The 25,146-nt window shown below is 43.3% G+C and overlaps 1 protein-coding gene across 1 annotated transcript in view; it reads right to left on the reverse strand.

Moving 5' to 3' along the window:
• Positions 1-25,146, reverse strand: part of LOC115458066 (dual oxidase 1-like) — a 287,347-nt gene that overhangs the window by 117,617 nt on the left and 144,584 nt on the right. Inside the window, exon 14 of the mRNA XM_030187873.1 lies at positions 24,828-24,946. Within this exon, the coding sequence (XP_030043733.1) occupies positions 24,828-24,946 (119 nt within the window). The remainder of the gene's footprint in view (positions 1-24,827; positions 24,947-25,146) is intronic.

A 25,146-nucleotide genomic window follows, 5' to 3' on the forward strand; every position in this document is an offset into this window, starting at 1 on the left:
TGGGGGGATCAGCAGGCAAGATAAGGGAGCAATGATGAGATGTGTACCTGGGAGCTTTTTATGAAGTCCACTGCAGTGCCCCCTAGGGTGCCCTATTGCTGTCCTGGGATGTCAGGGGGACTAGTCTATTAAAAATGCTGGCTCCTCCTACATCCCAATGGCTTGATTTTGTGCGTTTTGCACTTGGACGTTTTAAAAAAAAAAAATGGACTAAAAAACCAAAACGTCCAAATCACAAACCTTGTTCAAAACAGTATTTTCATTTTTAAAAGATAGACATTTCTTTTTTGAAAATGACCTTCTTTCCTATTTGAATTTTGGACGTTTTTTGTAAAGCGTCCAAAGTCGGACTTAGACATCATATCGAAAACGCCCCTCTCTGTATACTCATGAACCAAAACATATATTTATAAACCAAAGATAGCCTGAATTCATCCATTCAAACTGCATGAGTTATCCTATGAACTTGAAAGGGTTTCAATGAGAGCTGAGCTCTCTATTTGTAACAAAGGAGCTGTATCAATGATAAAGTTCATCAGTTAATTTAATTAATTTAATTTATTCATTCTTATATCCCACAATTATCCAAAAACAAGTTTCGGTTCAATGTGGCATACATTCATCAGTCAGAATGGATTACATTGTTATTAAACACTTACATTCAGACTAAGAACATTTAGTACCGGTGATTGGTTACCCAATAAGATTTCTTGAAAGGATGTGTATGCAATTGATGCTTCTTATGACAGTCAGAGATTACAATTATTTTATGCACTTGCAATCATTTGGTATCATTTGGTTATTGTTTTGATTAGCCATAAAAGTTCTTGATGTGGTTTTTAGATTTCTTCTGAAATGAAGATAGTTGATAGTGTTTCTTGTGACAGTCATGCATTACTGTTGTGTGTGCATTTGATAACGGTATTGATTAGCAGTAAAACTTCTTGAAAACATGCATTTTTAGTTCTCTTCTTAAGTGGAGATAGTTATCTATGCTTCTTATGGCCTTGGCAATTGAGTCCCACTATTTGGAGCCCAGATAGTTAAAAACCTGCTGTATAGATGGACTTGTAGGTTATGTTTCTACATTTGGGTAGGTGGAGCAGTAGGTATTCTCTGGTTCCTGGTTGTGCATTTCTTGGTGATAGTTCAGTCAGGATTGACATGTAATCAGGAGATTCAGCTAGACGATTTTAATAATGCACTGAGCTATATGAATATTTTCAACACACTTCTGATGGAAAATCCCCAAAATTTCTACTGGATTAAGGTAATACATTTCTTAATTATCTTGAAACTACACTCCTTTCATCAGTTATAAAGAAAAGATAATATTGCTTGAACATACATGTGAACCACAGTTTGAATTTTAACAGTGGCGTGAAGAGAGCTGATGTATTTGCAGAGTGAGCAAAAGGTGAATAGGTACCATCAATTATGTCTGGCAATGAGTTGGATATTTCAGACCTAAGCATATAGGGGGGGTCTATTATGAAGCAGCAGTAAGCCCAATGTGGGCTTATTGCTCGCTAATCTGGAACTATTGCTGAGCTACAGCAGCAGCCTGGCCGTAGTTCCCACCCCCAGCCCGCACCACTTCCGGTGCTACAAAAACAGAAACACAATTAGTAGCACCATTCCATGCTATGAATCCCAGGGCAAGCAGTGGCTTCCCCCATGTCCATCTCAATAACAGGCTATGGACTTTTTCTCCAGGAACTTGTCCAAACCTTTTTAAAACCCAGATACACTAACCTCGGTTACCACATCCTCTGACAATGAGTTCCAGAGCTTAACTATTCTTTGAGTGAAAAAATATTTCCTTTTATTTGTTTTAAAAGTATTCCCATGCAATTTCATTGAGTGTTCTGGTGGGTCCTCTTAAAGATTTGTTTAACAAATCCTTGGAGACGGGAGAGGTTCCGTGGGATTGGAGAAGAGTGGATGAGATCCCTTGTCACAAAAATGCTGATAGGGAAGAAGCTGGAAACTACAGGCCGGTAAGCCTCACTTCGGTTATTGGAAAAGTAATGGAAGCGATGCTGAAAGTTAAATTGTGCCAAATGAATCTCATTGAATTCTTTGACTGGGTGACCGGAGAATTGAATCAAGGACATGCTATAGATGTAATCTATTTAGATTTCAGCAAAGCTTTTGACACGGTTCCCCACAGGAGGCTCTTGAACAAACTTGACAGGCTGAAGATAAGACCCAATGTGGTGAACTGGATTAGGAACTGGTTGACGGACAGACGCCAGAGGGAGTGCCTCAGGGATCGATGCTGGGGCTTATTCTGTTCAATATATTTGTGAGTGACATTGCCGAAGGGTTAGAAGGTAAAGTTTGCCTTTTTGTGGATGATATCAAGATCAGTAACAGAGTGGGCACCCTGGAGGGAGTGGAAATGTGAAAAAGGATCTGCAGAAGCTAGAAGACTGGTCTAATGTTTGGCAATTAAAATTCAATGCAAAGTGATGCACTTAGGGAGTAGAAATCCACGGTAGACGTATGTGTTAGGCGATGAGAGCCTGATATGTACAGACAGGGAGAGGGATCTTGCGGTGATAGTATCTGAGGATCTGAGGGCAACAAAACAGTGTGACAAGGTGGTGGCCGTAGCTAGAAGGTTGCTAGGCTGTATAGAGAGAGGTGTGACCAGCAGCAGAAAGGAGGTGTTGATGCCCCTCTACAAGTCGTTGGTGAGGCCCCACCTGGAGTATTGTGTTCAGTTTTAGAGGGCGTATCTTGCTAAGGATGTAAAAAGAATTGAAGCGGTGCAAAGAAAAACTACAAAAATGATATGGGATTTGCATTACAAGACATATGAGCTGACCTGAACATGTATACCCTGGAGGAAAGGAGAAACAGGGGTGATATGATACAGACGTTCAAATATTTGAATGGTATTAATCCGCAAATGAACCTTTTCTGGAGACGGGAAGGTGGTAGAACTAGAGGACATGAAATAAGGTTGAAGGGGGGCAGAGTCAAGAAAAATGTCAGGAAGTATTTTTTCACGGAGAGAGTGGTGGATGCTTGGAATGCCCTCCCGTGGTGGGTGGTGGAGATGAAAATGGTAACGGAATTCAAACATGCGTGGGATAAACATAAAGGAATCCTGTTCAGAAGGAATGGATCGTCAGAAGCTTAGCAGAGATTGGGTGGCAGCACCAGTGGTTGGAGGCAGGGCTAGTGCTGGGCAGACTTCTATGGTTTGTGCCCTGAAAATGGTAGATACAAATCAAGGTCAGGTATACATATAAAGTAGCACATATGAGTTTATCTTGTCGGGCAGACTGGATGAACCGTACAGGTCTTTTTCTGCCATCATCTACTATGTTATTAGGTTACTATGTTACTATGTCCCCTGTTCTTTGTACTTTTTGAATGAGAGAAAAACTGATTTACCTCTACCCGTTCCACTCCACTCAGGATTTTGTAGACCCCAATCATATCCCCCCTCAGCCGTCTCTTTTCCAAGCTGAACAGACCTAATCTCTTTTCCCTCTCCTCATAAAGCAGCAGTTCTATCCCCTCTATCATTTTGGTCGTTCTTCTTAGAACCTTTTCTAATTCAGCTATATCTTTTTTGAGATACAACGACCAGAATTGAGTACAAGACTCGAGGTGAGGTTGCACCATGGAGCGATACAGAAGCATTATAGTATTTTTGTCTTATTTTGCATCCCTCTCTTTTACGTGAGCCCTTACTGCCTCCTATTTAGAAGGCAGTAAGGGCTTATGCACTAACCCAATTTGGCCACACTGCCAATTACTGCCAGCACTGCCCCCTGCAGTAGGAAATAGAAAATTATTTACTACCAATGGAAACAGCGTGCACCAGAATCAGAGCTAGTGCCCCAACGTAGTGCTGTTTTGGCGTGCGTTACCCGTGTGGTAGCCCTACTGTGCCTTCATAAAAGAGGCCCTGAATTTTTAATAATTCAAATTCAGGAGCTCAGTGGAAATTTCTGATTTTGTGTCTAGTCTTCAGAAACTTGCTTCAAATTTTTAAAAATCCCAAGTGGGTTTCATTAATTTTAAAAAACTTTGCTTCTAATTGTCAGGATTTTGTGTATTTTCTTTCAACTTTTCCAAGACCCATCAAGAAAAAGAAAATGGACAGATTTTCCAAGAAGATCTGGACATAAGTACATAAGTAATGCCACACTGGGAAAAGACCAAGGGTCCATCGAGCCCAGCATCCTGTCCACGACAGCGGCCAATCCAGGCCAAGGACACCTGGCAAGCTTCCCAAACGTACAAACATTCTATACATGTTATTCCCGGAATTGTGGATTTTTCCCAAGTCCATTTAGTAGTGGTTTATGGACTTGTCCTTTAGGAAACCGTCTAACCCCTTTTTAAACTCTGCTAAGCTAACCGCCTTCACCACGTTCTCCGGCAACGAATTCCAGAGTTTAATTATGCGTTAGGTGAAGAAACATTTTCTCCGATTTGTTTTAAATTTACTACACTGTAGTTTCATCGCATGCTCCCTAGTCCTAGTATTTTTGGAAAGCGTGAACAGACGCGCCACAGCCACCTGTTCCACTCCACTCATTATTTTATATACCTCTATCATGTCTCCCCTCAGCCGTCTCTTCTCCAAGCTGAAAAGCCCTAGCCTCCTTAGTCTTTCTTTATAGGGCAGTCGTCCCATCCCCGTTATCATTTTCGTCGCCCTTCGCTGCACCTTTTCCAATTCCATTATATCTTTCTTGAGATGCGGCGACCAGAATTGAACACAATACTCAAGGTGTGGTCGCACCATGGAGCGCTATAATGGCATTATAACATCCTCACACCTGTTTTCCATACCTTTCCTAATAATACCCAACATTCTATTCGCTTTCCGAGCCGCAGCAGCACACTGAGCAGAAGGTTTCAGTGTATTATCGACGACGACACCCAGATCCCTTTCTTGGTCCGTAACTCCTAATCCACAGATTAAAAAAGTGTAACAGTGCTTCAATTTTACTGAAAACTTTTTTTTGCACATCCTTGATCATGCAGGCTGTAAAATAAATTATCTCATTACGAGTGAGAAACTAAGGATGCATGCTAACATTTTATAGTATTTTTTTACCAGAACGTCTGCAGCTGCACGTTTTTGACTTGCGTGTAGATTGCAGTTGGTGCCCTTGGGTATAGCTCAGAATAACATTCCAATTAAACTGCACAGTTTTGAGAAGAGGTTTATGAAATCGTGAGTGGGGTGGAAGCGATTAAGAGAGGTGGGCTAGTTATCTAAGTTGAACTAGGATCAGGCAACACTCCATGAAACTAGCAACTGGACAAGTCATTTTTTCACTCAATGAACGATCAAGCTGTGGGATTTATTGCCAAAGGTGTGGTCAAGAAATCTAGCATAGTTGTGTGTAAAAAAGCTTTGGTCAAGTTCCTGGAGGAAAAACACATAAACAACTTTTAGTTGATTAGAATTGAATAAACCCCTGCTTATGTCTGGGTGTGAGCTACAAAGAATAGATCTATTCTTTGGGATCTGTACTTCTTAATGGCACGGACTGGCTGCTACAAAAGACAGGATGGGTCTTTGCACATCTTATGTTTGCTTCTGTGTAAGATTCGTTGAGTTTCCTTGATGGTATTGGCAGGGGTGTAGCCATGAGTGGGCCTGGGCGGGCCTAGGCCCGCCCAGTTTGGGTTCAGGCCCACCCAGCAGTGGAGCACCTTCATCAGCAGCATGGCAGCGGAGGGAGCAGGCTGAGCTCCAATCCTGCATCTGCCTCCCTCTCTCATGGCAGCGTTTCCCAGAAGCTGCCTACCGCCGCCACCGCATCCTGCCCCAGCAGAAACAGGAAGTTGTGATAATGGGGGCGGGACGTGGCAGAGGAGACGCTTCTGGGTTAGAAGCAGGAGGCAGCATGTATGAATCGCTACCGCTGCTGCTGAGACAGAGGGAGGTAGATGCAGGATCGTGGCGGCGTAGGCAGCATCTGGGAAGCATTGCCATGTGAGAGAGGGAGGCAGATGCAGGTTCGGAGCTCAGCCTGCTTCCTCCAATACCAGGGCTGTTAAGGGTGGTGCCCCATTGAATCGAGAGGGAGAGTTGGGGGGAGGTCTCCTTCCAAAAGATAGATGCTGCATGGGGGGGGGGGGCATGAGGTGGAGAGGGGCAAGAGAGAGAGAATTGTGGGATGTAGAGAGGAGTAAGAAAGGAAAAAATCTTGCATGGGGAGGGGAGAGGGACGAGAGAGGGAGAAATGTTGGACATAGGGGTAGTGGGGAGGGAGAGATGGTAAATGTTGGACAGGGGGTGGTGAGGAGGGGAAGATGGTGAAAAATTGGACATGATGGTGGAGGGCAGGAAGAGATGCTATAGGGGGAAGCGAGAGATGTTGGATGGGGCACACGGGAGGGGGAGAGGGCAGAAGAATGTTGGACATGGCAGTGGAAGGGAGGAAGAGAGAAAATGCTGCATGGGGGGGAGGGGGGAAGAGAAGTGTTGGACCCAAGGCACAAGAGAGGGAGAAATGGTAGGAAGTGGGAGAGAGGGAGATATATTGGACCTGGGGGTGAATGAGAGGGAGAGAGAAACACAGGAGGTGGAGAGGGGAGAAAGGAGGAGATGTTGGATTCAGGAGCAGAAGGGTGATGGAGAGATGCCGGACAGTGGGAGTGAGGGAAGAGAGAGGGAGAAATGTTGGAACATGAGGGAGAGGGCAGGAGGGAAGAGAGATGGGATGGGGAGAAAGAGGAAGCAGATGCTGGGCTAGAAGAGTGGAGGGAAGGAAGATGGTGGAACCATGTGAGAGAAGTCAGGAGGGAGAGGAAGAGGGTGGCAAGGAAATGAATGAATGAATGAATGAATGAATGAATGAATAAATAAATAAATAAATAAAAAGATAGTGATTACAGAGGATAGAAATATGGTAATGAAAAGGAATGGAGGGCTGAGAAAGGAGTGAGATGGGGAAATGGAAAAGCTAGTGGGTGAGAGAAAAAGATGAAAATCTGATAGGTAGCTGTAAACTAAAAGGAGGAGAACAGTGAGAGGGTGAAATTTGAGTTGACAGCAAGGCAGAAAGGAGAAAAAAGAGAGGAAAGAGATAAAAATAAGAACAGTCAATATGTCAGAAGCAGGTGTAGTGAAGGTAAAAGAAGACAAATGGACAGCAGCTGCTTGAAAGAGAATTAGAAGACGACAGACAGGAAAGCAGAAAAGAAACTGCAACCAACATGATGGAAAAATATAATGTCCAGACCACAAAGGTAGAAAAAAGCAATGTATTTTGAATGTTTTTAATTAATATGTTGGCTTTGGGAAATCTACATAGCAAATGTGTTTGTATTGTGTTGAGGAGAAAGGAAATCCATTTCTATTTTTACTTCTCCAGTGTTGCAGTACATGCTAAGTTTAACATTTTGGGGTTCTGAGTTCAATTTTTGTCTAAATATTTTTATTTCTGATATGTGATCCCCTGTTCTGTATTTGGTGAGGGTCTGTTGGTGTGACAGTAATGGCAGGTGGGGAAATGGAGGGAAGGCAGGGAGGAGAGGGGATCAGGGAGGGAGCCCTAGCATGTCTAACACCAGTTCTAACCCTTGCTGTATAGCTGGTAGGGATCCTAAGCCTCCCCAGCTGAGGACTTCCTCCAAAGACGGCCAGAACTTCCTTCTACCAAGCTCTGCAGTCGGTGACAGCATGCTTGAGTCACCGACAGCTAAGCACGCATAGGGTGCTGGCATCAGTGGCTTACGGATGTTGCTGCTGCCTGCCAAGTTTGGTAAAAGGGAGTTCTAGCCACCTTCAGAGAAAGTCTTCAGCTGACAGAGCTTGAGGAACCTTATTAGCTAATGTATTTATATTTTGCGGTAGGGCAGGGCAGAGAAAATATTGTGCCCACCCACTTTGGGCTCAGGCCCATCCAAAATTGGCTGTCTGGCTACGCCACTGGGTAATGAAAATACTTTATCTGGGTGGCTGAGCTTCTGACATGGCTGCAACATTATATGCTGAGGAGCAAGACACTCAGATCTGAGTCATCTGTATAGTGGAGGCATGGATTCAATCTCACAGAACATTTATTCTCTAGCTTAGGACCAGTGAGAGGACCTGAGTCAGTAGCCAGAGGGACAGGAGTGGATCAAAAGTTAATAACATAAAAGGAAGCAAAATACTTTTATTGTAAAGAAAGCCATGAATATATTTTTAACAAAAGCAAGATGATCCATCCTCCAGGCCTTTCATTCAAGGAAAACAAACAATAAGAGCAGCAGTAAGCCCTTAATACACAGTTAGCGCATGCTAACAGGTTACAACAGAACACGTTGAAGCATTTTGCAATATTTTGCCTGTTTGCACGCAGTAACCCATGTTACCTATTTAAGAAAAATATTTTTAGGAGGAGGTGTGCTGTAGATGGAGAGAGGGGAATCTCTGCGTTATCCAATTAGTGCGTTATGATTAGTGTCTGCTTACTGCAGAGTTAATGCAGAAGTTCATAGGGCCCAGATTCTAATCGGCATAGAAAAAACCCCATGTAAGCGGTATTCTATAAGCCATGCCTACAGTTCGGCATGGTTTATAGAATTATTAACGCTTAAGTGGAGAGGTTGTGCGTATATTTAGGCACAAACATTTGCGCCAATGAAGACGTGTTGGAAATGCCCGTGCCTAAATTTATGCGTGGTGCACCATTATTCTACAATTACTTAAAAGCACCCCCCCAAGCCGCACCAAAATGACTACAACCCTCCCATTTCCAAGTCTCCTTTTTTGGACCACACGTAAATTGTAGGTGCAGATTCCATGCCTAACTTTACGTGGGTAAATCCGCAATTTTTGATGACCTTTATAGAATCAGGGGGATAGTGTGTCCTAAATAGGAGGTAGCAGTGGCTCTTGTATTAATTTTTGCAGGTACGGCATATTAATGCGAACATTAGTGTACTACCTGCAAAGAAAAAGAAAAGGCCCCCAAAAATGCCATGTAAGATCTGGGCTTAGCACGCTCTAACACAGACATTTCAGCATGCTAAGCCCAGATTTTACAGCACTTTAGTTAAAGGGCCTCAAACGTAAGACAGGCTGCCCTCAAAGCTGTTTCATTTACTAGAAATGCAATCTCTTTACCTTCCACTGCATCACCGCAGTCTCCTTTCTTTACAACAGTGTTGTTTTGTCTTCCCTGTATTTTCTTAAGATCTCTTTTCCGAGAGTGGGCAACGATCCAGGCAATGAGTAAACTCACTGGGAAATACAGACAGAGGTGAGGGAAGTGACACAACACAAATCCATTAGACGTGCAACATAATATTACATCAGCACTACAAAATCACTATTTAGGTGTCACAAACTGGCTTAGTTCTCTAGATAAACATCAAGTCCAAAAACCAGTACCTGGGATCAAATGTCTGGAAATATATCACATATATAGATTGAGGGAACCGTGACAGCCATAAATGCTTGCAGTGCTCTAGGACTGAAGTTTGCCATCCCTACTTTCTGTTATGTGGTACGTAACTCTGAATTCAATTTGGTCTTTATACAGTATCAGTACTCATTTGTAATCTGAAATTTCTCCTTTTAAACTAATAAGGGGGCCCTTTTACTAAGCTGCACTAGTAAATGGACTTAGCACTCTGTAAAGCAGGACTTTCCTGTGCACTAAGTCCATTTCTAGTGCAGCTGTAAAATAGGCATTTTTCTAATTGTTGAAAAATTAAAATTAAAACAGTAACATGGGAGCACTTTTTGTCTCCTATTTAGCAGGTGATAAGAGCATCTGCCTTATTCATTTAGGGTGTGCTAATATCAGCACGTTAGCAGAACAGCGCATCCATGCCCATTTTCCACCCCTGACATGCCCTTCCCCCCCAAAAATAATTACCATGCAGTTCACATGCGCAGATGTCAAAACTAACATGGAATGGTTTAGTACACCCACGTTGCACCATTTTTGTTGTGTTAGGTATTAGTGCTTAACACAGTTTAGTAAAAGGGCCCCTAAGTCTGTCAGTTCTTGAAAGTGCTGAATAAACCAAGACATATTGGGGTGAGTTCTATATATGGCACTGAAAAAATTGGCAAAAAAAGCGCTATTCTATAAGCCGGGCTTAAAGTTAGGTGCGGTTTATAGAATAGCACTTAAACCAGGGAATCACGCCTAGCTTTAGGTGTGACCATTTGCACAAACTGAAACATGGTGCAAATGTACATGCCTAAATTAGATGTGTATGCCTCTTATTCCATAACAATGCGTGTAAATCCTAGAAACACCCCCATTTCGCCTATGACCCTCCCCTTTCTGTGCCCCATATTTTTATTCATATGTAAATTTTAGGCATGGATCCCATACTACTACTACTTAACATTTCTAGAGCGCTACTAGGGTTACGCAGCGCTGTACAGTTTAACAAAGAAGGACTGTCCCTCCTCGAAGGAGCTTACAATCTAAAGGAAGAAATGTCAAGTTGGGGCAGTCAAGATTTCCTGAATAGAGGTGTAGTGGTTAGGTGCCGAAGGCGACATTGAAGAGGTGGGCTTTGAGCAAGGATTTGAAGATGGGCAGGGAGGGGGCCTGGCGTATGGGCTCAGGGAGTTTATTCCAAGCATGGGGTGAGGCGAGGCAGAAAAGGCGGAGCATGGAGTTGGCGGTGGTGGAGAAGGGTACTGAGAGGAGGGATTTGTCTTGAGAGCGGAGGCTACGGGTAGGAACATAAGGGGAGATGAGGGTAGAGAGGTAAGGAGGGGCTGCAGATCAAGTGCATTTGTAGGTTAGTAGGAGAAGCTTGAACTGCATGCGGTACCTGATCGGAAGCCAGTGAAGTGACTTGAGGAGAGGGGTGATATGAGTATATCGGTGCAGGCGGAAGATAAGACGTGCAGCCAAGTTCTGAACGGACTGAAGGGGGGATAGATGGCTAAGTGGGAGGCCAGTGGTAAGTGGCTAAGTGGGTAGGTTGCAATAGTCATTTATGCACATAAAATCCAATTAAATCTAATTAGTGCCAATAATTGCTTGTTTAAAATCCAATTATTGCCGCTAATTAGCTTATTAGTCAATTAAATTGCACTGCAAATTGGGTGCACGCCCAAATATGAACTGCAAGTTTTGGAGACTTTTATAGAATTAGGGAGATTATGCATATGCAGTCTTTAGTCAGCAGTGCTGATTTGGCTTATGCTACCCGTGCATTAGCTCTCCCGTACCTTAGTAAAAGGGCTCCTTAGCGCTATTCTATAAACTGTGCTGAATGTTAGGCATCGTGTAAAGAATACTCTTAGCGCTGAGATCGGTGCCTAACTTTCGACATGATATTTGACACCAAATAAATCCTGCTGTAAATCCTCATGTCTATGTTCAAGTGATGTCTATGTAATACATAGACATCACATGAACAATACTGCCAGTAGGGCCCCAACCCCGGTGGGACATCACTTTACAGAACCAGGACACCGTACCAGTGATTTCACAGTGAGAATACTGAAAGGTAACTTTAAAACAATACAGGAATGTAAAACCTTTGAAATCAGAATGATTGAATATTTTGACACCCAACGGACAGGACTTAACAAGGATCTGGGTTTTCTAGCCCACTATAAACCATAAGTTGTATTTCACTGCTTATCACCCTCCCTCCCCACAAACATCCTGCTAGACTATGGAATGCTTTGAAGTGTACAGCGCTGCGTACATCTAGTAGCGCTATATAAATTATAAGTAGTCAGTAGTAGTAAGTCCCCATGCACATCTCCTACCCACCCTGCTAGACCATCTATGAGGGACTGTTGTATACACTGTCAGCTAACACATTTGCTTAGTTCTGATCTGATGAAGAAGGGCAACCTTCGAAGCTAATCAAGAAATGTATTATGTCCAATAAAAAAGGTATCATCTATTTTCTTTTCCATGTTTTAATTTTGTTTGATTTTTATTGATTACCTTTAAGAGTGGACTAACATGGCTAACACACCTCTTTACTTAAGATGGAAGCTAACGTTGAAACCCCTTAAAATTTACACTCCAGCCCATCCACATCTATTCAGTCACGATCAGGGCGTAGACCATAGAAGTATGCCCAGCACCAGGGAGTCGCCACTCAATCTACGCTAAGTTTCAGTGGATCCATTCCTTCTAAACAGGATTCCTTTGTGTTTATCCCACGCATGTTTGAATTCCATTACCGTTTTCATCTCCACCACCTCCCATGGGAGGGCAATTTGTAGGAATAGCCCCAATTTGTCCACGTCACGACCCTCCCATGGAGCTCCGTGTACAATTTACGCACAAATCCCCATGACTAAAAATGTGTGTGTAAATTTCAATTAATGCCAATTTGTGGCAATAATTGATAATAAGCACCTGGTTATCAGCACTTATTGGCTCGTTACTCAATTAAATTGCACATGCACATTCAGTGCACACCCAAATTTGAGTGCACAATTTTAAGCACCATTTATAGAATTTTGGGCTAAATGTACGCAGCTGAAGCATACTTTCAGCCTTATTTTCGAAAGTGATGGGCACCCATATTTCGACCCAGATCGGGAGATGGGCGCCCATCTTGCAAAGGGACCCAAATCGGTATAATCGAAAGCTGATTTTGGGCATCTTGAACTGCACTCTGTCGCGGGAACGAACAAAGTTGACGGGGGCGTGTCGGAGGCGTGGTGAAGGCGGGACTGGGGCGTGTTTATCGGCCGAGGAGAGATGGGCGCCTTTGGCCGATAATAAAAAAAAAAGGGCGGCAGAAGCGAGAATTTGGGTCGCTTTTGCTGGACCCTTTTTTTTCACGACTCAAGTCCCCAAAAGTGCCCCAACTGGCCAGATGACCACCGGAGGGAATCGGGGATGACCTCCCCTGACTCCCTCAGTGGTCAGTAACCCCCTCCCACCACAAAAAAAGAACTTTAAAAACTTTTTTTGACAGCCTGTATGCGAGCCTCAAATGTTATACCCAGCTCCCTGACAGCAGTATGCAGGTCCCTTGGAGCTGTTGTTAGTAGGTGCAGTGGACGTCAGGCAGGCGAACCCAGGCCCATCCCCCCCTACCTGTTCCACTTTTGCTGGTTAATGTTGAGCCCTCCAAACCCACCCAAAACCCACTGTACCCACATGTAGGTGCCCCCCTGCACCCCTTAGGCTATGATAATGGTGTAGACTTGTGGGCAGTGAGTTTTGGGGGAGATTTGGTGGGGGCTCAGCACACAAGGGCAGGGTGCTATGCACCTGGGAGCTATTTTAAATTTTTTTTAAATTTGTAAAAGTGCCCCCTAGGGTGCCCAGTTGGTGTCCTGGCATGTGAGGGGGACCAGGGCACTATGAATCCTGGCCCCTCCCACGACCCAATGCCTTGGATTTGTTTGTTTTTGAGCTAGGCGCCTTCGGTTTCCATTATCGCTGAAAACCGTTAGAGCCCAGCTCAAAAGTGCCCAAATCCTAGGCATTTGCCCCGCACAACCCGTATTATCGAAAAAAAGATGGGCACCCATCTTTTTTTGAAAATATGGTTTGTCCCGCCCCTTCGCATGGCCGCCCATGGAGATGGGCACCCACTTTCGAATATGCCCCTCTTTGTGACTCAGCCAAACTCCTCCCCCGAGCACACCTACGTTTGGGTCACATAAAAGTATACACCAGGGGTCCTCAAATTCATTCCTCGAGGTCCACAACTCGGCCTGGTTTTCAGAATTTCCACAATGAATACGTATGAGACCTACTTGCATTCACTGCTTCCACTGCATGCAAATAGATCTCGTGCATATTCATTGTGGAAATTGTGAAAACCAAGCTGGGCTGTGGACCTCAAGGACTGGATTTGAAGACCCCCTGGTGTATGCTTTCTTGTCACTGCACATACTTTTTACACATGGGGTAAATTTAGATGAGGTCTTATGCATGGATAGCAGAGTTTACATGTGAAAAGCCCTTCATAAAATTACCCAAAGTCTGGGTGATTTTCCACACTGTTTCTCATGTAGACCACAATTTATTTAGATAAATAGCTTCAAAAATAATTCCCTTTGGTGCTCATTTTCAAAGCATTTAGACTTACAAAGTTACATGGAGGGGCATTTTCGACAGAATATCTAAATCAGAATTTGGACGTTTTACAAAAATGTCAAAATTCTGAACAGGAAAGAAGTTTATATTCAAAAAAGATAGACGTCTATCTTTTGTGTTCGAAAATGCTATGGACGTTTTGTAATTTGGACGTCTTTTTTGGTCCATTTTCGAACAAAAGACATCCAAAACATAGGAGGAGTGGCTTAATGGTTAGTGTAGTGGGCTTTGATCCTAGCAACATGGGTTCAATTCCCACTGCTGCTCCGTGTGACTTTGGGCAAGTTAAGTGCACAAGGGGCATTTTTGGATATGACATCTAAGTCTGGTCATTTTCTACAAAAAAAGGTCTATCTTTTCCTTTTGAAAATGCTGTTTGGAAAAATATTTTGTGATTTGGGGGAGTAAGGGGAGGTGATCCCCAATTTCCTCCAGTGGTCATCTGGTCATTTGGGGCACCTCTTGTGTGGAGTAGAAGAGTATCCTAGTGGTTAGTGCAGCAGACTTTGATCCTGGGGAAGTGGGTTCCATTCCCACTGCAGCTATTTGTTATAAAAGCAGGTCTAGCTCAAAACATCTTGGACGTTTTTGTTTTGTTCCATTATGACTGAAAGATGTCTAAGCCTTAGGAACGCCCAAGTCCCACATTGAACACATCCCTGGCATGCCCCCTTGAGATTTAGACGTCCTTTTGACAGACTTCAGAGAAGATGTCTAAAAATAAGTTTCAAAAATGATTTGGACATCTTTGTGAGATAAACGTCCAAATACAGACTTATGTCACTTTTTGGACGTTTTTCTCTTTGAAAATGAGCCTGATAGTAACCTATGGAACTTTGTAAGTCTTTGTGCTTTGAAAATGAGCCTCTTTGTGTATTACTGGCACTCTACAAATAATAAACATTCACATACATTAAAATAAGAAAAGTAATTAAATTATTGAAAAATCACTATACCTAGGGGCAGAGAGCAAAGTGCTAACACTAGAATCCCAAACCCGATCTCACTGCCCTCAAAGTAGTTGTCACAACAAGGGGCGTGCAGTTGACCAGACGCTCCGCTGTTATTTGCTCTGGTTGAGGACAAGGGTCTCCTGTCAATTAAAAAGAAGAGATCATTATGAAGACTTGGATGGCTCCAATAACTGGCATAGTCATACAGAATTTCTATCCAGCAGGGTGCTGTCTTGGATCTAGTCAAGACTGATAGCAATATGACTCACTCATTGGATGGTCTATGGCAGGAATTGCCAATTTCATCAGCTGGAGGGTATCCATCAACTCTAAGGTCTGTTGTAAATCACATGTAAACTAGCAGCACAGTGTACCTTATAAAAAGAAACTTTATGTACTATTTCAAACATATTAAAATGTTTCATACACCACTGTTGTATGACACCTCATGATTTACTGGTGTGTTTCTGTTTCTTAATGAACTCTAACGGAGAGGATAGTAGGTGGTATGGATTGGAAAACTGGATAGGCCCATATGGTCTTTATCTGCCATCATTTTCTATGCTTTATGTTCCTGTTCTCTTTGTTGTAATACTTCATTCTTTTTTCCCTTTTTTCTGTCGTCTCAATGTTGTTTTTGTTTTTTACATTTTTAATTAAATCTTTTTCTCTCTCACACACACACTCTGCCTTGTTTCCTCCCACACAAAGCATATTTCTACACTGGCACTAGTGCCTCCTTACACAGTCACCCCCTGGCAATGGTCCTTTCATGGCTACTGGCTCTTCTTTGCTTGCTGACAGGTTTCTCTTTCCCAATAGCTGCAAGCTCTCTTCTTCTCTGCCACCAGCTCTTTCCTCTTTTAGGGACCTAAGCGTTTCTCCTATTGATAGGAGCTCCCTCCTTCAATGTCTGCTAGTTTTTTTTTCTCCTTATTAGTGGGCTACTTTTCCTCTCACAGCCATTAACTATTCTCTCTTTGCCCTTTCCTCCTCTTACTGTCTCCAGCTCTTCTTCTCTGGTGGCTTTCTCCTGTTGTTAATTATTTATTTAAAACATTTCTATACCACCTATGACTAGGTGCTTTATAAGGTAACATTCACATTATTCAATAAGAACAATTATATACATACTCCACATAATCAATTAGAAATTAGTTCAATTTGTCCTAAAATTTTTTTAAAGGCAGACACAAACAGTTGTGTATTCAACAACTTTCTAAATTGCGGTTTACTAATACATTGCTGAAGCTGTCCAGACAATGCATTCTACAAATTAATACCAGTTGAAACAAAGGCTGAGGTTTGAGTGTCCACAAAGTGCAATTGTCTAATCACATCAGTTGAAAGAAGCATGGCAATGTACGCTGTGGGCAATATATCTGTAGTGCTTGTTTCAAAGACAATGGAGCAGTAGAGAAAAGAACCTGCTGTACAATGGTCAAGACTTTAATTGAATCCTCTGTAAAACAGGGAGCCAGTGAAGTTGTTTTAATACTGGTGTTATATGCGAATACCTTGCTACCTCCATTACTGTTCTAGCAGCCAGAATCTGAACCACTTGCAATGCCTTGACACTCATAGATGATAAACCGATGTACAAGGCATTGCAGTAGTCCAGACATGTGAGAACCATACTTTGAACAACATAATGAAAATCATAAGCAGAAAATATTGATTTTAATCTTTACAACATATGTAAATGTTTAAATGCTATGTGAATCACATTAACCACCTGAGACCTCATAATTTATTATCAAGAATCACCCCCAACAATCTAATTTCTTTCTTGATTGGAACATACATCCCATCCAACAATACCTTATCTGGCCAAACTGTCATCTCTTGGCTACCTACAATCATAACTTCTGTCTCAGAAAAAGGCCATGTTCAGCCATCCATTGTTTTGCTTTTCTCATATACATATTTAACTGGTTATTCAAAGCATCCTTCCATGATACTATTGGGAAGAAAAATTACACGTCATCTGCATAAAAGCGATAACAAATCTCTAAGGCCCGCAAAGCTTTACCCAATAGTGCCAAAAATATATTGAACAATAATGCAGACCATGCTGATCGTTGGGGCACTCTACAATCAACCTCAGCCGAAGCTGAAACCTGAGAAGCACTCTGAACAATCATAGATCTCTCCTTCAAATTGAAGAACCTGTCCTGCTATTCCTAATTCTTTCAGTGTGTCAATCAACAGATCTAAATCTACAGAATCAAAAGCTCCAGATACATCCAAGGAAACAAAACAGAAGCAAGTTTTATTATCCATATTTCTCTTTAAATAATCTTCAGTTGAAATTAACAAAATCTCAACACTATGTGCTCCTTTAAATCCATACTTGAAATGGATCCAACCATCCATCCTTTCCACAAAATCATTGAACTGTTTTCACACATCTTCTCAATGATTTTTCCTATAACCGAAACAGTTGATGTTGGTAGGTAATTACTCAGATGAGGAGGATCCTAATTAGCTTTCTTTAGTAACAGTTTCACAGTGACCTGTTTACATAAATCTGGGAACACACCCTCACACAATGGTTTATTCACAATCAATTTAACTGATGAAACAACTTTATATGCTAATTCTCGCAACACACCCGATGAGCAAGGGTCACCTAAAGATCGTGTGGGTGTTACTGACTTTATTATGGCTTCAACCTCTTTATCAGTCACCAACTCAAAAGTAGACAATCAGTATTTTTAGGATCAAATAAAATAGGTATTTTCTGTTGTACCTTAAAGTCACATCCCCTTTCAATTTCTTCACTTTCCCACATAAATTTCAAAACCCCATTTACATTGGGTCCTTCCACAGGTTTTTTCACTCTTAAATCCATGTAACAGAAAGTTCACAGTTTGATATAACTCCCTAGGCCTACTTAATGCCCCTGCCACTTTTTGTTTATAATATGCATTTTTTTAAACCCTCGTCATCTCTTCGCCACCCTTAACTCCCTCCTCAAAGTGCCCTCCGCTCCCACTCCCCCTCACTCTCTCCTCAATCACTGGCTGACTACTTCCATGACAAGGTGCAGAAAATCAACCTCGAATAGTCAAATTCACCAACAACCATCTACTCCTCTTCACCCTATAACCCACTCCCACAACCAACCAACCCAGGCCTCCTTCTCCTCGTTTCCTGATATCACCGAAGAGGAAACCACCCATCTTCTTTCCTCCTCGAAATGCACCACCTGTTCCTCTGACCCCATCCCCACCAACTTACTTAACACCATCTCTCCTACTGTCAACCCCCCCCCCCATCTGTCATATCCTCAGCCTCTCTCTCTCCACTGCAACTGTCCCTGAGACCTTCAAGCATGCTGTAGTCACACCACTCCTCAAAAAACCATCACTTGACCCTACCTGTCCCTCCAACTAGCGCCCCATTTCCCTCCTACCCTTCCTCTCCAAGTTACTTGAACGCACCGTTCACAGCCGCTGCCATGATTTTCTCTCCTCTCATGCCATCCTCGATCCACTTCAATCCGGCTTTCGCCCCTTACACTCTACAGAAACGGCGCTATCTAAAGTCTGCAATGATCTCTTCCTTGCCAAATCCAAAGGCCACTATTCCATCCTCATCCTCCTTGACCTATCCGCAGCTTTTGACACTGTCAATCACAATTTACTTCTTGCCACACTGTCCTCATTTGGGTTCCAGGACTCTGTCCTCTCCTGGTTCTCCTCTTATCTCTCCCACCGTACCTTCAGAGTACATTCTCATGGTTCTTCCTCCACCCCCATCATGCTCTCTGTTGGAGTTCCTCAGGGATCTGTCCTTGGACCCCTTCTTTTTTCAATCTACACCTCTTCCCTGGGCTCCCTGATCTCATCCCATGGTTTCCAATATCATCTTTATGCTGACGACACCCAGCTTTATCTCTCCACACCAGACATCACTGCGGAAACCCAGGACAAAGTATCGGTCTGCCTATCCGATATTGCTGCCTGGATGTCCAACCGCCACCTGAAACTGAACATGGCCAAGACCGAGCTTCTTGTCTTCCCACCCAAACCCACTTCTCCTCTCCAGCCACTCTCTATCTCAGTTGACAACACCCTCATCCTCCCCGTCTCATCTGCCCGCAACCTCGGAGTCATCTTCGACTCCTCCCTCACCTTCTCTGCGCATATCCAGCAGATAGCCAAGACCTGTCGCTTCTTCCTCTATAACATCAGCAAAATTCGCCCCTTCCTCTCTGAACACACCACCCGAACTCTCGTCCACTCTCTCATTACCTCTCGCCTTGACTACTGCAACCTACTCCTCACTGGCCTCCTACTTAGCCATCTATCCCCCCTTCAATCTGTTCAGAGCTCTGCTGCACGTCTTATCTTCCGCCTGGACTGATATACTCATATCACCCCTCTCCTCAAGTCACTTCACTGGCTTCCGATCAGGTACCGCATACAGTTCAAGCTTCTCCTGCTAACCTACAAATGCACCCAATCTGCAGCCCCTCCTTACCTCTCTACCCTCATCTCCCCTTACGTTCCTACCCTTAACCTCCGCTCTCAAGACAAATCACTCCTTTCAGTACCCTTCTCCACCACCGCCAACTCCATGCTCCACCCTTTCTGCCTCGCCTCACCCCATGCTTGGAATAAACTCCCTGAGCTCATACGCCAGGCCCCCTCCCTGCCCATCTTTAAATCCTTGCTCAAAGCCCACCTCTTCAATGTCACCTTTGGACCTAACCACTATGCCACTATTCAGGAAATCTAGACTGCCCCAACTTGACATTTCATCCTTTAGATTGTAAGCTCCTGCGAGCAGGGACTGTCCTTCTTTGTTAAACTGTACAGCGCTGCGTAACTCTAGTAGCGCTCTAGAAATGTTTAGTAGTAGTAGTAGTAGTAGTACATAGCTGGGTATATTCAAGCAATCAAATTTTGCACCCATCAAAATCATCAGCATTTTTAGTTTTACGCCATTTCCTCTCAGCTTGCCATAACTCAGCTTTCACTTTCACAACTACAAAAGATCTCCAAGGACATGGACAATAGTCCTTTTTCGGTTCAGTCTCCTTCTTTGGCCCAACAACATCCAAAGCTGAATCCGAAGAGTACACCCACAACTCTACCATCTCATTTACTGAATCTAATTAACTGTAATAATTTATAACCTGCCTTTTTAAGAAATCTGGCTTATATAAACAAGACATACAGTACATAAAATATATCATCAGCTAAATTTACTGACCAAAAAAATATGTATACTCAATTGATTAGAGGAGGTGTTGCCTCAAGAAGCCCCCGGCTCTATTTTATACGGAGCTTATAGGGGCTGGATTGCTTCATCATCGGCAACACCACCACGCGATAAGTAGCCTCTATCCAACATATATTTAATTCTTTTTTCTTTTTTGAATTTTTAACTAATGATGGACATTTGTATAATTAATGTATAACGGCCACTTAGCTTTCACAAGGTCCGATCCTCCTTACAGTTAATCACAACCATGGCGCGACCAAGACCAACTATGGCCAGCGTTTCGTCGCCTGCGTCAGGGTCAAATGGTCTGCGTCCAGCTCCGTTAGATGAATTTTTGATGATGTAATATATTATATGAAGATAGAATGGGGATGTTTTTTTGACCGATGATGGTGGAATGTTCATAAGGCCGTTTATATCCATAATTAGGGGTAGAAGGTGCCACTGAGGTCTTTCCTCCCCGTAGGCGAGTACATTTATATTTATTTATAGGGTGAAGTTTTGAGTCTTAGGGTGATTAGTTTAGTGTTGTTTATGCTTGTTCCCTAAGTCTGGGTTCTATCATGCTATATTAGTCTACAGTATAGACCAGGGGGCGTAGCCAGACACCCAATTTTGGGTGGGCCTGGGCCCAAGATGGGTGGGCAGAAGAACCTCGTCCTGTCCCACAGGTGATTTGGTCTCTCCTCTTGCCTGCATGCCATACGGTCTCTCAAACATTCCCCCCTCTCCTGTATACCTTTTAAATAGCAGATTTTCACCAGCAGCGAGCAGCAACTAATACACACTGCTCATGCTGGCCCCACACCCTTCCCTCTGATGCAACTTTCTGTTTCTGCCAAGGCAGAAATACATCAGAGGGAAGGCTGTGGGGCCGGTGCGAGCAGTATGTATGTCACTGCTCACTGCAGGCGAAGATCTGCTACTTACAAGGTATGCAGGAGGGACACTTTTTGGGAGTTTTCGGCTGGTGGGGCTTGGGGATCCCTGCCAGCCACATCATAGGTATGCTGCTACTGGGTGGGCCTGAACCCAAAGTGGGTGGGCCTGGGCCCACCCAAGCCCACCCTTGGCTACGCCTCTGGTATAGACACATTTTAAAGCTATTATTCTGTAAAGAAAAATAGACACCTACTTTTCCTTATAGAATAGGCTCTAAATAGGTGCAATTTTGATGCCTCAGCATAGGTGCCCTTTTATAGAATTACCTTTAGGTTTTGCCCTCAAGCAATTAAGATAAGTCCCTCCCACTGGAGGCAGTGAATACCACCTCCATTGCCCCAGCTTTCCCAGGAGACTGAAAACCCATCATAAGGTATCAAGCTAGGGACCTTGTGCATGATAACATACAGCTACCTGAGCTATTGTGCAAGTCCATCAAACCCTAAATTACTTGTATAGGCAGAGTTTTCTAAGCTCACTTGGAAATAAACAGATGAAAGGACTTTAACTCTCCAGCACTAGGCACAAATGTGTTAAGTTAGCTCAATACAACAATATTGTCTATCACTTGTTTATTGCATTAGTCTAGGCTTGCAGATGGAACAGCACAAAACTGCTTCTTCAGTCAAACACATTTTAATCTATAATTCTTAGTAGACAAGTTTTAACCAAAATAATCGCAATGAATGTTTGTCTAATGCTCTTAAAGTTTCATTTGGATTTATTGCCAGGTTGCCAGAATTAACATTCATATAATACACTTCCCTATAGAACAAGTGGAAGAAGCAATATGGTGGGCAGTGTCATGAAGCCTTCATGAGCAAGACCAGCTCTTTGCATCTTCGCCAAATAGTCCCCAAAATCTGTTTTAGCACAGAGATTTAACATGAGCAAGCTGTCTCTTCCATTCAGACTATGGAAGCTGTTCTATATTTTGCTTCTATGGAAACAGGCTTAATATCATTTTTTAAAAAATTTGTTTTTTTCACTGACTTTGAACACAGATACTAAGGTTTTAAAACTCCTTGGTATACCTACAAGTCAGGGGACTCACCTGATACCAGGGTTAAACTCCACAGACCATTGGAAAACCCTGGCATGAACTCCCTGAAGGATTAACCATCAACACCCAAGGCATCCAAGGAGACACTTGTGTGTTCCAACAATGGGGATTTTTACATGCAGTTTTCACAGGATACAGTTACAAAACAGAATAGGATTTCTAATTCTTGTTCTCACTCTTTCCTGGGACATCTACTTTCTCCTCGGGTTTTAGATTCATTTTGGACTGGTGCTGGTCTTCCTGGCTCGCTAAGTACTCTTGAACCTATTTTTCAAATTGCTTGAATCTATCCTTTTTACTCTTCAGTAAATTTTCTCCTTTTGAACTTCTATAAAAACATTCAAATTATTCAAAATTGCTGTCATGAAGGTGTAAAGGGGAGAGTGCTAGGTTTTTATTTTGATAATTGGATTGGCTTTCACAAGCAGATGATCAAAACCCCACGCTGTTCCAAACAGTGCTCCAAAAATAGTGCTGGAACAGCGTGGGGCGTTATTAGACCTATGATCAGAGATAATTGCATGCAAATGTAAGCACACAATTATCTCTGATCATGGGGTAGAAGTGCGGGAGAATTGTGCCTGAGCATGCGCTCAGCACAATCCTCCCAAACTTGTTTGACAGGTCTGGGCTGTCAAAAGCCCAAACCTGTCAAACACAGGGGCTGGAGGTCCATGGGACCATCAGGCCCCAACTACCCCTGCCCTGAGCAACGGGGACTGGAGGTCCAATGGACCTCTGGTCCCTCCGACGATCCAGCCCCCCCAGGTTCAGGGAGTGCTGGAGATCCGGTGGGTCTCCAGTCCCCCCTAACTCCCCTCAACATTTCCAAAACAGTCCCTGGTGGTTCAGTGATCAATCCGCCCCCTCCCTCCCTACCCCCCTACCTTATGGGTTGGAGAAGGGAGGTAGCCTGCCTCCCTCCTCTTCCTTCGATGCCGCAAAATGGCTCCTTATATGGTGTGTATCCCCGCCCAGCGCATCCCAGGATACACTGGGCAAGGCTGGGCGCCGCCATTTTGCAGTGTCAAAGGAAGAGGAGGGAGGCAGGCTACCTCCCACCTCCAACCCACAAGGTAGGGGGGTAGGTAGGGAGGGGGCGGATTGATCATTGGATCACCAGGGACCCTTTGCTGGGGGGGGGGGGGGGGTAGGGGTGCTGGAGACCCACCAGATCTCCAGCCCTTCCTGAACCTGGGGGGTGGGGGGGATCGTTGGGGGGACTGGAGGTTCGCCGGACCTCCAGCCCCCTGTTGCTGGGAGGGGTCTTCAGGTTTGCTTTGTTGGGGGGAGCAGTAAGTATATTAGATTGCACCAAGAATGTGCATAAATAAGCAGAATACCAGCTGAAACTGGCTAGATATATAAGACAGCAACTACCTCTGCTTATTATTATGGAGGACTTCAAAAATCAGCACCACTTAAATATGCATCTTTCCCTAACTGACACGGGGATGATCAAAAGCAAACGCCGGTGCTAGAGCCTGTTAGCGCCATACTAGCGCTGGCATTTGCTACCGCCCAGTGATCAGAGTCCCCGAGTGTGTGAAACAACTGCTCGAGGGCTCTAAATGCAACCAGCATGCAAATGCATGCAAAACAGGGCTAAACATATTCATCCCCAATGATCATCAACCAGCGTGCCAAAGATTGGGTCGCTGACCGTGGCAAACCCTACGCCAGCTTCGAGCTGGCGTTAGGGTTTGCAGATCATTGGGGACCTTATTTTATGGTTTACATTCTATAATGCACTTTGCTTGGTTATGATGGATGTGTAATAAAACAAATAAATGAAAAGAGACTGCCAGGCCTTGGTAAGGAGGGCCTGACTGTGATCTGTAATGAAGTCGTAACAAGCATTTGTTTGCTTAACCTATGATAGATAATGATCTTTAGAATTTATATCCCACTGCATTATTAGCTGTCTGCTTTACTTGTTTTTCTTTCTTTTCTTTATTGTAATCTTTGGGTGTAACTCCCTGCACTATTACTGAACTTTATCTTTGCAAAATGAGTTATTGTTTATGTTTACATTTATTTTGGCTGTAATATACCATTTGTCAATATTTAAGTGGTTTACAAAACTGAAAAATAAAGAATGTCATATTAATTGACAGTAACATACTATTGGAACCAGGATACTCATTATTGATTTGATTATATTAATTGACAGGGCAGAAGAAGGAGAAAGAAGAAAAAGACAGTCTGGGCATGGCAACAACAGTCAAAGAGAAGAAAAGGAAAAACTAATGGCACAAGCAACCTAGTTCACAGGACCTGTGTCTGTGGCTCCACAGACCTCCCCAAAGGTCTGCACAGAAAAGGCAGGTCTTCAATCCAGTCCTGATCTGAGGTATTCAAACGATTGTTTTTTCTTGAAAATGTCAAATAGAAATTAATACAGACAACTGTCACCTTCAGTTCACAAGAATTCTTGGCTAGTAGGAATCAAACTGAAAGACTGCACACCCCTCCCCTGATCTCTCTTAAAATGTGAAGATTTAACGCCTGATTGGAGTTTGATGTCTCTTTGATTGTTTAATCCTTGGAAATACTGCTTCATCCATAGAGACAGGCCAATCACTGCAAGAGGGCACTTACCATCGACCCAAAAGAAGACGTGCTGCTGGATATCCTTAGGCTCAACATTCATAACCGCAACAAGGACATTATGATATGTTATGTTTCGAATGTGTTCAATTTCTTCTTTGCTGAACAACCTATCGAAATGAAAATCAAGAGGAAAGCCTAGACTGATGACTGACATTTTGTGGAAGTCAACTATCTACGAATATGCATGAGATAAGTTTACACGCACCGTCTACATTATATGCAGACCTATCTCATGCACATGTGGATGATATAGGTCTGAAAACCTGACTATGAGACTCATTTTCAAAACAGAAAAATGTCCAAAAAG

This window comes from Microcaecilia unicolor, chromosome 1, assembly GCF_901765095.1.
Source record: "Microcaecilia unicolor chromosome 1, aMicUni1.1, whole genome shotgun sequence".
Classification (NCBI taxonomy): Eukaryota; Metazoa; Chordata; class Amphibia; order Gymnophiona; family Siphonopidae; genus Microcaecilia; species Microcaecilia unicolor.